General features: G+C 31.3%; 1 protein-coding gene across 2 annotated transcripts in view; it reads right to left on the reverse strand.

Annotated features, from left to right (window-relative positions):
* Adcy8 (adenylyl cyclase 78C) overlaps positions 1-12,997 on the reverse strand; it is a 132,376-nt gene that overhangs the window by 14,354 nt on the left and 105,025 nt on the right. For both annotated transcript variants that reach the window (XM_065505071.1, XM_065505072.1), the window contains exons 11-12: positions 7,892-8,028; positions 7,685-7,825 (exon numbers count right to left, since the gene is read on the reverse strand). In XM_065505071.1, the coding sequence (XP_065361143.1) occupies positions 7,685-7,825; positions 7,892-8,028 (278 nt within the window). The remainder of the gene's footprint in view (positions 1-7,684; positions 7,826-7,891; positions 8,029-12,997) is intronic.

Genomic DNA, 12,997 nt, shown 5'->3' on the forward strand with positions numbered 1-12,997 from the left:
ATTTGGCGTTATAAAAATTAAGTCATTTTTTATTGTAGGTGTATTTAATGCATTTTTAGCAATGTTAATAAACTGAGACTCCTCAGCAGTTAAAGAATTGATAACTTCACAAATTTTTTCAAAATTGTTGGCGTAATAATTAACAGCTGAAAGCTATGTTTCCAAGCGAGTTACAATAGGCTCTGGTGGCAGTTGGTAAAAAGTAGTGAATAAAACGGCAGATATTTGTTTCGTACTAACTTTGACAGTAAACAGTCAAAATTTCACATATAAAAGCAAGCAGCTATTGTTTTATTACATTTATCAAATTACATTGACACATTGAACACAATATTCACAATGGAAGTTATAATTTTAATGTGAATATTGCTGTCTTTGTTTCTCATATTATATTTTATATATTGTGCTATTGTACATTCTCTTAATATTAAAGAACGGTTAAGTTTGAATTAGAACTAAAATTTGATATTTTGATGGCGCTATTATTAAAATAGTGCTTATTTTATATTAAAAACAAAGCCATCTAATTTCAATTTTGTATTTTAAACAAAATAAGTAAAAACCTGTAACACAACAGCGAAAAATAAGTAAGACCAAATTAGTTTTTGATAAAGTCAAAATATGCTATTAAACAGTAAAATATGCCCTAAAACGCAAAAATATGACATAAATATACTCTTAAAACAAATATATGCAAAAATATGCATTTAAGAGTAAAATATGCAAAAATATGCACTCACAAATTGATGCCAAAATTCTTAAATAGTTATGAAACGTGTAAATATCTTATCCATGTGTCCATTTTTTTCACCATTACCCCACTTGGAGGCATTTGGCTTCCACAAAGCATCTCCATCTTATACGAATTGTTGAAGTAGTTGTTTTTTCGCGTATTTCCCATGTAGATTGTACTGTCCTTCCTAATTATTGGAGTATCGTGCGTCTTCCATGTACGATGTTGCCATTAAATCCATTGTTATTGTTTGTATCAGTTTAAACGGTTGTTGTTCAAGCTAAGTAGATGATTGGTCTGCTGTAGCGGGTCTTCGGATACATGTATGATGTTGCCATAAGGATTCAATCGATTGTTATTATTGCCTAGTGTCAGTTTCGTTAATGGGTTGTTGATCCAGCTAAGTAGATGATTGGTCTGCTGTAGCTGGTCTAGGATAATGGTGCTGCCATCTGTCCCATGTGCCCATTAGACTCACCAGAGAAAACATGCATTTGCATATTTTGGTTTCCCTGTTTATTAGTAATGTTTTTTGTGAAGTTACGAAAAAGTTGTTTGTCTTCTGTAGTATAGAACTTACGTTGCCTGCATTTGCCCAAGGAATGATACGCATGTGGTTGTTGGCGGGAAGGACAGGCCTTATGCCATACTAAATTTTTTTGCAACTACTTGCACCGAAACAAATAATTTTCTTTTTTCTACTTTTGTAACTACTTTTACGGAAGCATGAGAGCTTAACGTATCAAGTTCTATAACGATAGCGAATGTTAAAGACATACTGAATTACTTTCCCAAAATTTACTTATAGTGGAGCCCCAAGAAAACGGCAAACAAACAAAGAAATGCTATTTGTAGATAGTACTATGAGAATATAAATTGAAATTTTTTTTGGAAAATTGTTGATGAGTTGGAGGGGGTTTTATAAGAAAAGTGAGGGGGGGTTAATGGCAATTTTTTTAAAATGCTATGAGAATATAGATTGAAATCTCTTTTGAAAATGATTAGGGTTTTCAGAAAACAGAGGTCGCAACATGGGTCTCTACACAAAGTTTTATGATGCTAGATCCCTTGGAAATAATTTTTGCCGTAATTTTGGCTTTTGGACAAATAGTGCAGTGTTTTAAATCAAAATTTCCATACAAAATTTGATTTTAAAACGTTGTTTAAATTTAAAAATTGTTTATGAATAAGGTCTTAAAAATATAAAAATATTGTACCACAAATTCCAACTTTTGGATTTGTACAATAGTTGTATGAATGAACTGCCCAGCAGATGTGGAGGACCAATATTGTTATATACGTCATTACTAGAGTATTCAAAACCGAAAACCGGCCAACTGTTTTTTTCGTCTTTGTAAACTCGAACGGTTTCGGTTTTCCTTAACTTTTCGGTTTTTTTATAAATCGGTTTTTGTATGACGTTTAACCGGTTTTAAAAATATATTTTCTAATGCTCGTTTAAACATATTTTCGAAAAACTTTGATACCATTTTTAAAAATATTGATTTATTTTATAGAAAATTGTGTCATTTGACTTTGATACCATTTTTAAAAATATTGATTTATTTTATAGAAAATTGTGTCATTTGACAATATTTCGTAAAATTTATAAAATAATTGCATAAAGATAGAGTCTTAAGAATTCAAAAATGTTAAATTTCCGATGATTTAGTACACAATTCTTAACATATTTCTTATTAGTGTTCACAAATGAAAATAAATTTCAGTAGACTTTTTTCATATTAAATAAAAATTTAATATAATCCGGTTAACCAGTTTTTTTTTTGAAGATAAAACGGAAACCGGTTAGCCGATTTTTTTAAAAACAAAAATCAAAGCCGTTTTTTTCAAAAACATACTTATTCGGGTAAACCGGAAACCGGTTTTTAAAATTTGGAGGTTTTTTGTTAAGTTATAAGGTGCTAAATTTTGAAGCCAACATTTTGTTTATTTATGTTTATTTGACCAGTGTGGACGTGTGGCCCCTCAACAAATTTAAACGCAAAGTCCATGGTTAAAAACAGATGTAACTATGCTTCGTTTAACTATTTCAGCCACAGTTTTATTTGTATAAATTTATAATCAAAACAATTGCATTTTTACTTTAATTAGGGTTCATATATTATGAAAAATAAATAAAATTTATTAACCATCATGGCGGTTGGCATTAAAAATAATTCAGATACAAATTTTCGTAGCGTATAAATTTGTTTGAAAACTTATAATTTTGACTAAATTTTCGGAACAAGACAAACGAAATAACTGTGTAGGTGAGATATTCTCCAATTCTTTTATATAATTCGGTATACCCCCACCTTCTGTGAAATCAATCAGCTCTCCCAATCGACAATTTTTTCACCATTTTGGTTCCACCACAACAGTTCACTAACAAAAGAATTAGCCAAATTTTATTGAGGTATGTCATCAGGTACCGAATAAAAATCCCCATCATGTTTATTGAATGCGGGAAAACCGCTTAGAAAAACAGCGGTTTACAATATTTCAAATTATTATATTAATCTAACCAGAGCAAAAAACTTAAACGATGACTTAAAAAGATTTAATTGTTTGGCGAAATGACAATAGATGTCACTAAACATTTTTTTAAGACACTAGAAAAGGTGCTTAGTAAAGTGACCACTAAACCGGAAAGAGTTATTACATATGGACAATTCCACCAGAATGTCTAGCACGACTGAAAACCCAAAAACCCTTGAAACTTTTTTTCAAGATGATTTGAATAGAAGAAAACACTAAAATATTACTATGTGTAAGTATTTAGAGATTATTACAAAATTTTATTGGCAAAAATAATATGTAGTTTAAACAGACTATATTTAATTTTTTAACTTAATTGTTGTGTTTTAGGCTAAAATTGCGGTTAAAACTAAGCTCCCAATTAGCATATAGTATGAAATGATTGGTTATTTGCTATTATAAAATTGTTTATTGAAACCGAATGTATATTTTCTATTAATTTTTTTAGTTTTTGTATATATACATATATTTACAGAATATATGTATGGATATTGTTTTATTATAAGAGAGAAATCTGTCACGTACGATATTAAATTTTATTTATTATAAAATCATCCAGAAATTGTTTTTATTTAAATATTACGGATTGTAAAGGAAAAATATTTGGTTTAGTGTAAGAAATTAAAAGAAAACATAACGCCTCTCACGATTCGAAAATTTTCGCATATTTCTACATGTACCTCAAAATGACTTCCGTTTTATGTCACGTACGATATACCATTATTTCGCTCGATATTTTGGACAACAATGTTTCGTAAGAACTTTTTATCATTTTAAAATCTAGTACCATCTGAATGGAACATAGAGACGAAATTATTTTACAGATACTCTTATTTTTCCAATATCTATTCCGCTTTATAGGCGTACAAATGTCACGTACGATGATATGGAATTGCCCATATGTAACTGATATGTCCTCATTAACAACAGAATTTTATCGCTTTGAAAACTGAATGAATTAGCGAGATTTTTTTAAAAAATACAGTTTTTCATAAGGCACATTCACATAATTATGTATAGAATAGACTGGGTTATAGCGTGAGATAAGTATTTTTCCTAGAAAATAGTATTGACAGAGCGGAAATTGAAAATGCAAACATTTTAAGCACCACTTGAAAATTTTACAAAAATTTGTTCCACCGATTCCATCATTGTAAAAGGGGTGTGATAGGTACTAAGGTACGTCCTTCAAAACTGAATGCAATGTTTTTTTACCTTATATTTATTTAGCTAAATTCAAAAATGAGAAGCCGCAGAACAAATGGTACTTTTTCGCACATTTCAAATTTTTGGGAAATTGAGTTTTATTTATTTCGCCCCCTTAAAAAACTGCATGAACCTGAAAACGGTAACAAGTTTCTTACTTATCAATAGTTACATCTAACTGCCATAAGTCATCACATTAAATGTTAAGGATGTTTGATATAAAACCATTTTAATATCGGAAAAGCAAGTTTTTGTTAAAAAATAAAGAAAAAAAGTACGTTTTGTTAAAAACAAAATTAAAAAGTATGTTTTTTATGCGTTTCTAATATACAGTGGTTAACAAAACCAGTGGTTAACAAAACAATGGAAACTTTTCCAAATATACCATATGTAGCAGAAAATTTAAAATATTTTTTTAAAATAAAATTTTTTTTTTATTATTTTACTTGTATAGTTTTATTTATATAAATTAACTGAAAAAAACAACATTATTAATTATATTCTGAAAAAAGGGAACATAATTAAAAATATTCACTATTTCGCTACTGACAAAACAATGGAAACTTTTAAACTTCTGCAAGAAAGAAGTGTAAAACGAAAATAATATTTAAAAGAACGATGTAAAAAGCATCCTGTTGGCAGTTATTTTATTTTATGTTTAAATTCTGGTAATTTTTCAAAATTTCTTTTTCTAAGTTTTTCGCATAATTACTTTTTTTCAAAGTTATCGAAAATGGCTAAAGTTAAGATTTGTGACGACTTCAAAAATAAAATAATTAAAGATTTTAAAGCTGGTTTAAAAAAAGTATCTGTGACAAATATTCAATAAATAAATCAGCAGTTTCAAAAATTATAAAGAAATTCCGTGAGACCGGTTCTGTAAGAACTCAACATTTAGATGGAAGACCTCGTAAGACTACTCCTAGACAAGATAATTTAATAGCGAGAGAGTTCAAAAAATTGTTAATAGCCTAAAATTAGAAATAAGTACCCGAACAGTTAGTCGCAGGGCAAATGAGGCTAGTCTTGGTTGCTATCGTCCTGTGAAAAAACCACTCATTTCTAAAAAGAACCGTTCTGCTCGTCTACAATTTGCCAGGGATCATTTAAACTGGTCGATACAGAAATGGAATACTGTCCTCTTTTCCGACGAATCCAAATACAATTTAAGAGGCAGTGATGGGAGAACATTTGTAAGACGACCAAAGGGAAAAAGATTAGATCCAAAGTACACAAATAAGACTGTAAAGTTTGGCGGTGGCAATATTATAGTATGGGGATGTTTTTCAGGGCAAGGTATGGGCCCAATTCATATTATAAAAGATGCCATGACAGGTATAGGATACAGAACCATATTAAACGATGTTATGTATCCATACGCTGAGGAAAATATGCCCCTAGTTTGGAGGTTCCAACATGACGACGACCCGAAACACACCTCTAGGGTTGTAACCGAGTGGTTACAATCCAACAAGGTAAGTGTTTTGAAGTGGCCTGCCCAATCGCCAGATCTCAATCCCATAGAAAATCTATGGGAAATTGTAGATCGTAAAATAAGGACCCAAAATTACACCAGGAAGGAAGATTTATCGGAGCCGGTTATAAGGGAATGGCAAAATATTTCAAAGGAGACCATTGACTCTTTAATTGGATGCTACGCATCGTCGATGTGTAGCAGTTATAAAAAATAAGGGATACCCAACAAAATATTGAGTTATTGCTAAGTTTAGACCATATTTGTTAAAATAATACGTAAGTTTCCATTGTTTTGTCAATGCCGTACTAAAGAAATCTTTTAATTTTGTTTTCTCATTTTTAGAATTTAATCAATTATGTCCTTTGTTTTTTGTTAAATTAAGTTAATAAAAGTATACAAATAAAATACTACAAAAATTTTAAAATTTTTTAAAAATGATTTCAGATTTTAGGCCACTAATGAAACATTTGGAAAAGTTTTCATTGTTTTGTCAACCACTGTATGTATAAACAAATTACACATTGAAATTAAATACATTTTCTTTTTCGTTTTTTACTACACCATTTCCAATTGTATTTCAGAAATTTCTAATTATATTTCAGAAAATTCCAATTGAATTTCAGAAATTTCCAATTATATTTCAGAATTTTCCATTTATATTTCAGAATTTTCCAATTATATTTCAGAAATTTCCATTTATATTTCAGAAATTTCTAATTGTATTTCAGAAATTTCCAATTGTATTTCAGAAATTTCCATTTATATTTCAGAAATTTCTAATTGTATTTCAGAAATTTCCAATTGTATTTCAGAATTTTCCAATTGTATTTCAGAAATTTCCATTTGTATTTCAGAATTTTTAATTTATACTTAAAAAGTTTCTAATTGTATTTCAGAATTTTCCAATTGTATTTCAGAAATTTCTATTTGTATTTCAGAAATTTTCTTTTGTATTGCTATTAGAATTTTCTGAAATACAAATGGAAATTTCTGAAATACAATTGGAAAATTCTGAAATACAATTGGAAATTTCTGAAATACAATTAGAAATTTCTGAAATATAAATGGAAATTTCTGAAATATAATTGGAAAATTCTGAAATATAAATGGAAAATTCTAAAATATAATTGGAAATTTCTGAACTTCAATTGGAATTTTCTGAAATATAATTAGAAATTTCTGAAATACAATTAGAAATTTCTGAAATACAATTGGAAATGGTGTAGAAGATTTCAACCCAAATATTATAAAAATACCACAAAACCAATTTTTGAAAAGATGCAAAAAAGTACATATTGTTCTGCGGCTCCTCAAATGCTTTTAAAACCCGTTCATCTATTCTGAAATTCGTGTATAACGCGATTCAAATTTTTAAATTATATTGAAGACTAGTTACATGTTTTGATTTAAATTGTTAAAATTAACGTAAATTCTTTATAGTAATAGATTTTAAAAATGTTTTTTCATGCTGATACTTAAATTATCCTAAAATATTAAATTAAACAATTATTACTGAGGTACAAAAAAAAATCATGAACAAAATTTACTCAAATTGTGTGTTTTTGCCCATATACTAGTACATATGTACATACATATGCATACAATTTAATGTAAGTATGTATAATAAATAAAATATTTCAATTACCAAAACTACAAACAAATTTATATATGCAAATACGAGTACGCATGTATGTATATAATTGGCCAGGACTTTTTCATTAAATACTTACCGTAATGGTTCTGTACGTTTGATTAAAAATGTTTTAATATTTAACATCTTTAGATGATTGTCACGACTGCCCCCGTTACCCGGCTCAACTTCGTATGCATCATTGAGACACTTGAGTGTAGCTTCCGATATGTGAACCCGACTGAAATATATTTATTATTATTTATTGCTTTGAATTTGTAGAGTAGGAGTACAATCGGTTACTTACCCAGGAATTCCTCCTGATTCCATATGATTTGCAGTTATGACATCATTTGACCAAACATCAAAATGCCATTTTTTGTTGCCCAACACACCGCACATAACCGAGCCACTGTGAATGCCAATGCGCATATTGAGATCGACCTGTTCAAAAATATTAAACGATGTTTCTATTATTGTGACATTTTGGTTTTATTTCCTTTTTTCTTGGAGCAGCACTCATGCAATGCATTGTGTTGGAATTAGGAAAATAGGTTAAGGGAGGGAGGATAACTTTGTGTTTGTGGACATTTGATTTAAATTTTCCTATATTGAAAGCGACAGGAAAGACGGACAGTACGGCTAAATAACGATGTTTTGTGCGATCTTGTCGAAGAACGTGTATCGCTTAAAAAACTACGGGTAGAAGAGTAAAACACAACCTACAGAAGGGCAAACCGACGGACATAGCAAGATCGTCTTTAAGTTGCATAAGAACCCAAAAAATATGTACATACAACGTGCTTTATTCCAAGTTTAGATATTCTATATAAATTCACTGAAATTTATTGTTGAGGAATAAGCTAGAACCTATATTATGTCTGCAAAGGAAATATATACTGACCATACCCTATATTTAATATTTATCTAAAGATTATTTAATTCAAAATTAACCATTTGTCATTGGTGACGTTTATTTTGTAAAATTAAACATTTTGAAACGTACCAAATATGCAGGGAAATATTCGTAAATGCAATCGTTATTAAATTGATACCAATTATTTTGGCAAGTTTGCACTAAAGGAATATAATAAAACAAATAAAAAGTATAGTCTACCCTACACCGAGTATATGACCATAAATAAACAGGTTTCTTCTGATATGAAACTTATTAGTATTAAATCTTATTTGAATACTAACATTTTTTTTTTTTTCATCATTTATTTATTGTATCTTCATTATTTAATGAACTAACAATAAGTGGTTCAAATCTTATATCTAATATTATTATTTAATTAGTCCAGCCAGTGCCGGACGAAAAAATTTTGTGTTCATGGTTGTTTTGGTTAAATTGGCATTCTTCCTTCTAGATTTGGTCTGCTGTGTCCCTCCTTCTTAATCGAGTGTGGCCACGGTTATCTAATATGTTGCGGGCCAGCGGGTTTGGGTGAACTTCAAGTTTTTTTTAAATATTTTTGTACATTTTTCGAGATTTCAGTTTTTACAATGGGCACGTTTAGATCTCTGTGTATATTCGCGTTTTTGATATACCAGGGGGCAACTGTGATCATTCTTAGAAACTTGTTTTGGCGTCTTTGGATCTTTTCTACATTTGACGCTGAGGCCGTGCCCCATAACTGTATGCCATAACACCATATCGGTTTTATGATCATGTTATAAAGTAGAAGTTTACAATCTAAACTAAGCGTGGAGTTTCTGCCAATAAGCCAATTAATTTGAATTGATTTCAATTTCATTTGAGTCAACTTTGCATCTATATGACTTTTCCATGTAAGGCGACGATCGAGATGTATTCCGAGGTATTTCACTTCCGATTGTTGAATTATTGTTTGGTTATTGATATGAATAGGGGGGCATGACTCTCTACGCAATGTAAATGTAATGTGTGTACATTTTTGCTCGTTGACTTTAATTTTCCATTGTTTTAACCATTTTTCTAATTCAAATATGTGGTTTTGTAAGTAACGAGACGCTTGTTGAGGGTTTTCATGGATGCTTAGAATAGCAGTATCATCAGCAAATGTTGATGTATGAGTGCGATTGTTAGTTGGCATATCAGACGAATATATCAAATATAAAAAAGGACCCAGGATACTGCCTTGGGGGACTCCAGCTTCAATGGGTTGTGCAGTACTTAAAAAGTTTCCCTCTTTAACATTAAATGTTCGACCAGTTAAATAGCTTTCCAACAGCTTATGTGTTTTTGCCGGTAAATTTTGACTCAATTTGTATATTAATCCAGCATGCCATACATTATCAAACGCTTGAGAGATGTCGATAAAGAGTGCGGAACAGTATTTCTTTTCTTCAAACGCTTTTCTCACCATATTTACAAGTCTATGGGTTTGTTCGATAGTACTGTGTTTTCTTCTAAATCCAAATTGATGATTCGGAATACAATTGTTTTCAGTTAACATCGGGTACAACTTGTTCATAAGTATCTTCTCAAATAGCTTTGATATATTAGACAATAGGCTGATGGGTCTGTATGATTCTACTTTTGTGTGATCTTTTCCCGGCTTGGGTATCATGGTAACCAGTGAAACCTTCCATTCTGGAGGATAATATTCAAGTCGTAATATAGCATTACAAATAAAAAGAATTATTTTTATTGCTATCCGGGGTAGCTCCATAAGCATCTTGTTGCTGATCTTGTCCATACCAGGCGCTTTCTTGGGATTTAAATCAGCAATAGCATTTTCGATCTCTCGAATCTCAAAACGTAGGGGTACGGCTGCTCCAAAATAGGGTGCAACAGGTGGCAACTCAATTGCTTCGTTTGATGTGTTCGATGTAAATACATTATTTAAATGATTAACAAACAGATTCCCTTTTTCAGTATCATTTCTTGCCCAACCGCCACTTGAATTTCGCAAGGGGGACTTACATATAACGGGTCTTTTAAGACTTTTTGTTGCTCGCCATAATGAGTAATCCGATTGCGGGGTTGCTGCGTCCAGGCTTTCTAAATATTTATTCAATGATTCCATTTTTCGAAATTCCAAGAGCTTTTTAAGTCTTTTTATACAATCTTTAAGCTTCGATTTTAGTTGGGGGGATCTGTGCAATTGCCACTCTCTTCGAAATCTTCTTTTTTCATTTAAGAGCTGTTCGACATCTGCAGAATTAATTCAATTATATCTGAATTGTCGGGGGGTTTGGGTAGCATGTTGAGCAGCCAGTTTGAGATTTTTATCGAAATTGATAAGAGAGTGATCGATGTTTTCTGGTGTTCTTAGCGGTATGTTTTCCGAGCAATGTGTACTGAGGTATTTTTTATAATTGAGCCAATTTATTCTTGTGCCTGCCATCGCTAAATTACCAGTCGGGGATACAATTTCTAGGGGGCTCAATAAAGTAATAATTGTGGGTGAGTGATCTGAAGATAGTTCCAGCGAGGATTCAATTTGAATCATTTCTCTAGGGATATTTTTCATCACGCTAAAATCAATAACATCCGGTATTTTTCGTGGGTCAGTAGGCCAGTAAGTAGGTCGGCCGCTCGAAAGCACATGTAAACCCATTTTAGAAATTGAGTCGAACAAAACACGACCTTTAGGGGTAATCAGTCGTGATCCCCAGAATGTGTGCTTAGCATTATAATCTCCAGCAGCCAGGAAACGGGGGCCTAGTGATTTAAAAAATCTATTATATTGACTTTCTGTAATTGAGAATCTTGGGGGTGAGTATATCGATGAAATCACTAAGTTTCGATGAAAATCTTCAAGACAGATTGTAGTAGCTTGAAGATAATCTTCGCAAAAATCACACATTAAGTAGTGTTTTATTCGAGCTTTTATTAAAATTGCCGAGCCTCCGCATGCTCTACCTCTGGGATCTTTGGTGTCATATATTACATATCCATTTATTCGAAAGGAACTTCTGGACGTCAAATGAGTTTCAGAAACCAGCATTACATCAATTTGTTGGTTTCTTAAAAAATATTCGAGTTCGTTTTTGTGTTGGCGTATGCCGTTTGCATTCCAAAACAAGTAAGAAAGTATGGTCGGTCAAGCCCGACCATATAATACCCTACACCAAGTAATGAGAAGAAATATTTTTCTTTTAAAATATCAATAATTTATATTCGTGAGTGATTTTCGGAAGTGGGGGTTATATGGGAGCTATGACCAATTATGGACCGATCACCATAAAATTAGGTCGTGTGATTTATGTCTATATTAAAGTTAATTATGTTGAATTTTGTGTGTATACCAACATTTTTAAGCGATTTATGCACGTTAAAGTAATTTTCGGAAGCGGGTCTATATGGGAGCTATGACTAATTATGGACCGATCGTAACAAAATTTGGTACCATGAATTTGTATATATAAAACTTATTTGGAGCGAAATTTGTGTACATACATTGATAAATTAAACATTTATGACCGATAAAGTCCAATTTCGAGGGGACATTTGTATGGGGGTTAGGTGAAATAATGGACCAATTTCAGCCAGTTTCAATAGGCTTGGTCCTTGGGCCGAAAAAGTAATATGTACCAAATTTGATCGAAATATCTTCAAAATTGCGACCTGTACTCTGCGCACAAGGTTTACATGGACAGCCAGCCAGCCAACCAGACGGACGGACGGACGGACATCGTTTAATCGACTCAGAAAGTGATTCTAAGTCGATCCCCACTATGGTGGTGTAGGGTATAAACATATTCTTAGGCAGTTCATGGTCTGTTAAGCACAGCCTGCAATAACATTGATTGCATCTTAAGCATTTCTTGCATCATGTTACTCATTGAGTTTGTAAAGTTATTTACCGATTGCACAAGAGTTTCTATTGTAGATTCTAGTCGGGTAAAATTGAAAATTGGCGTTTGCTCTCTTACCTCTGGGTTCATATTTTCGTTTTGGAGTTGACGGACTTGCGGCTGAGTTTGGTTGTTTCTAAGTACAATACCAACATTTTAAAGATAATATTGGGCGACAAATTATGGACCGATATTCTAAAAATTTAGCAGTGAATGATATAAATATTTATAAGACATTAATGTAGGTCAATGTGCTTTTCGGTAGTGGCCCTTATATGGGAGCTATGACTGATTATGGCTGCACGCCAAGAAAAAACATGGTTATGGTAACCATAAACTAAGAGCAACATATTATGTTCAGATTTATGCTTGTAGTCAAAAACATATTATGATCATTATTAGTATCATTAAATATCATAATATGTTTTGAAATAATCAAATTATGATACAAATCAATCATAATATGACCTAAAGTAATCATATTTATGACTCCATTAAATCACATTCTGATCCAAAGTAATCATATTATTATTAAATTCCCAATTATTGTTATTCGCTCTATTTACTTGTAACTCTCAAATGGTGGGAAAAAAGACTATTAAAAGTAAACATATTTTGTTTGCATCTT

The sequence above is a fragment of the Calliphora vicina genome, chromosome 3 (assembly GCF_958450345.1).
Source record: "Calliphora vicina chromosome 3, idCalVici1.1, whole genome shotgun sequence".
Lineage (NCBI taxonomy): Eukaryota > Metazoa > Arthropoda > Insecta > Diptera > Calliphoridae > Calliphora > Calliphora vicina.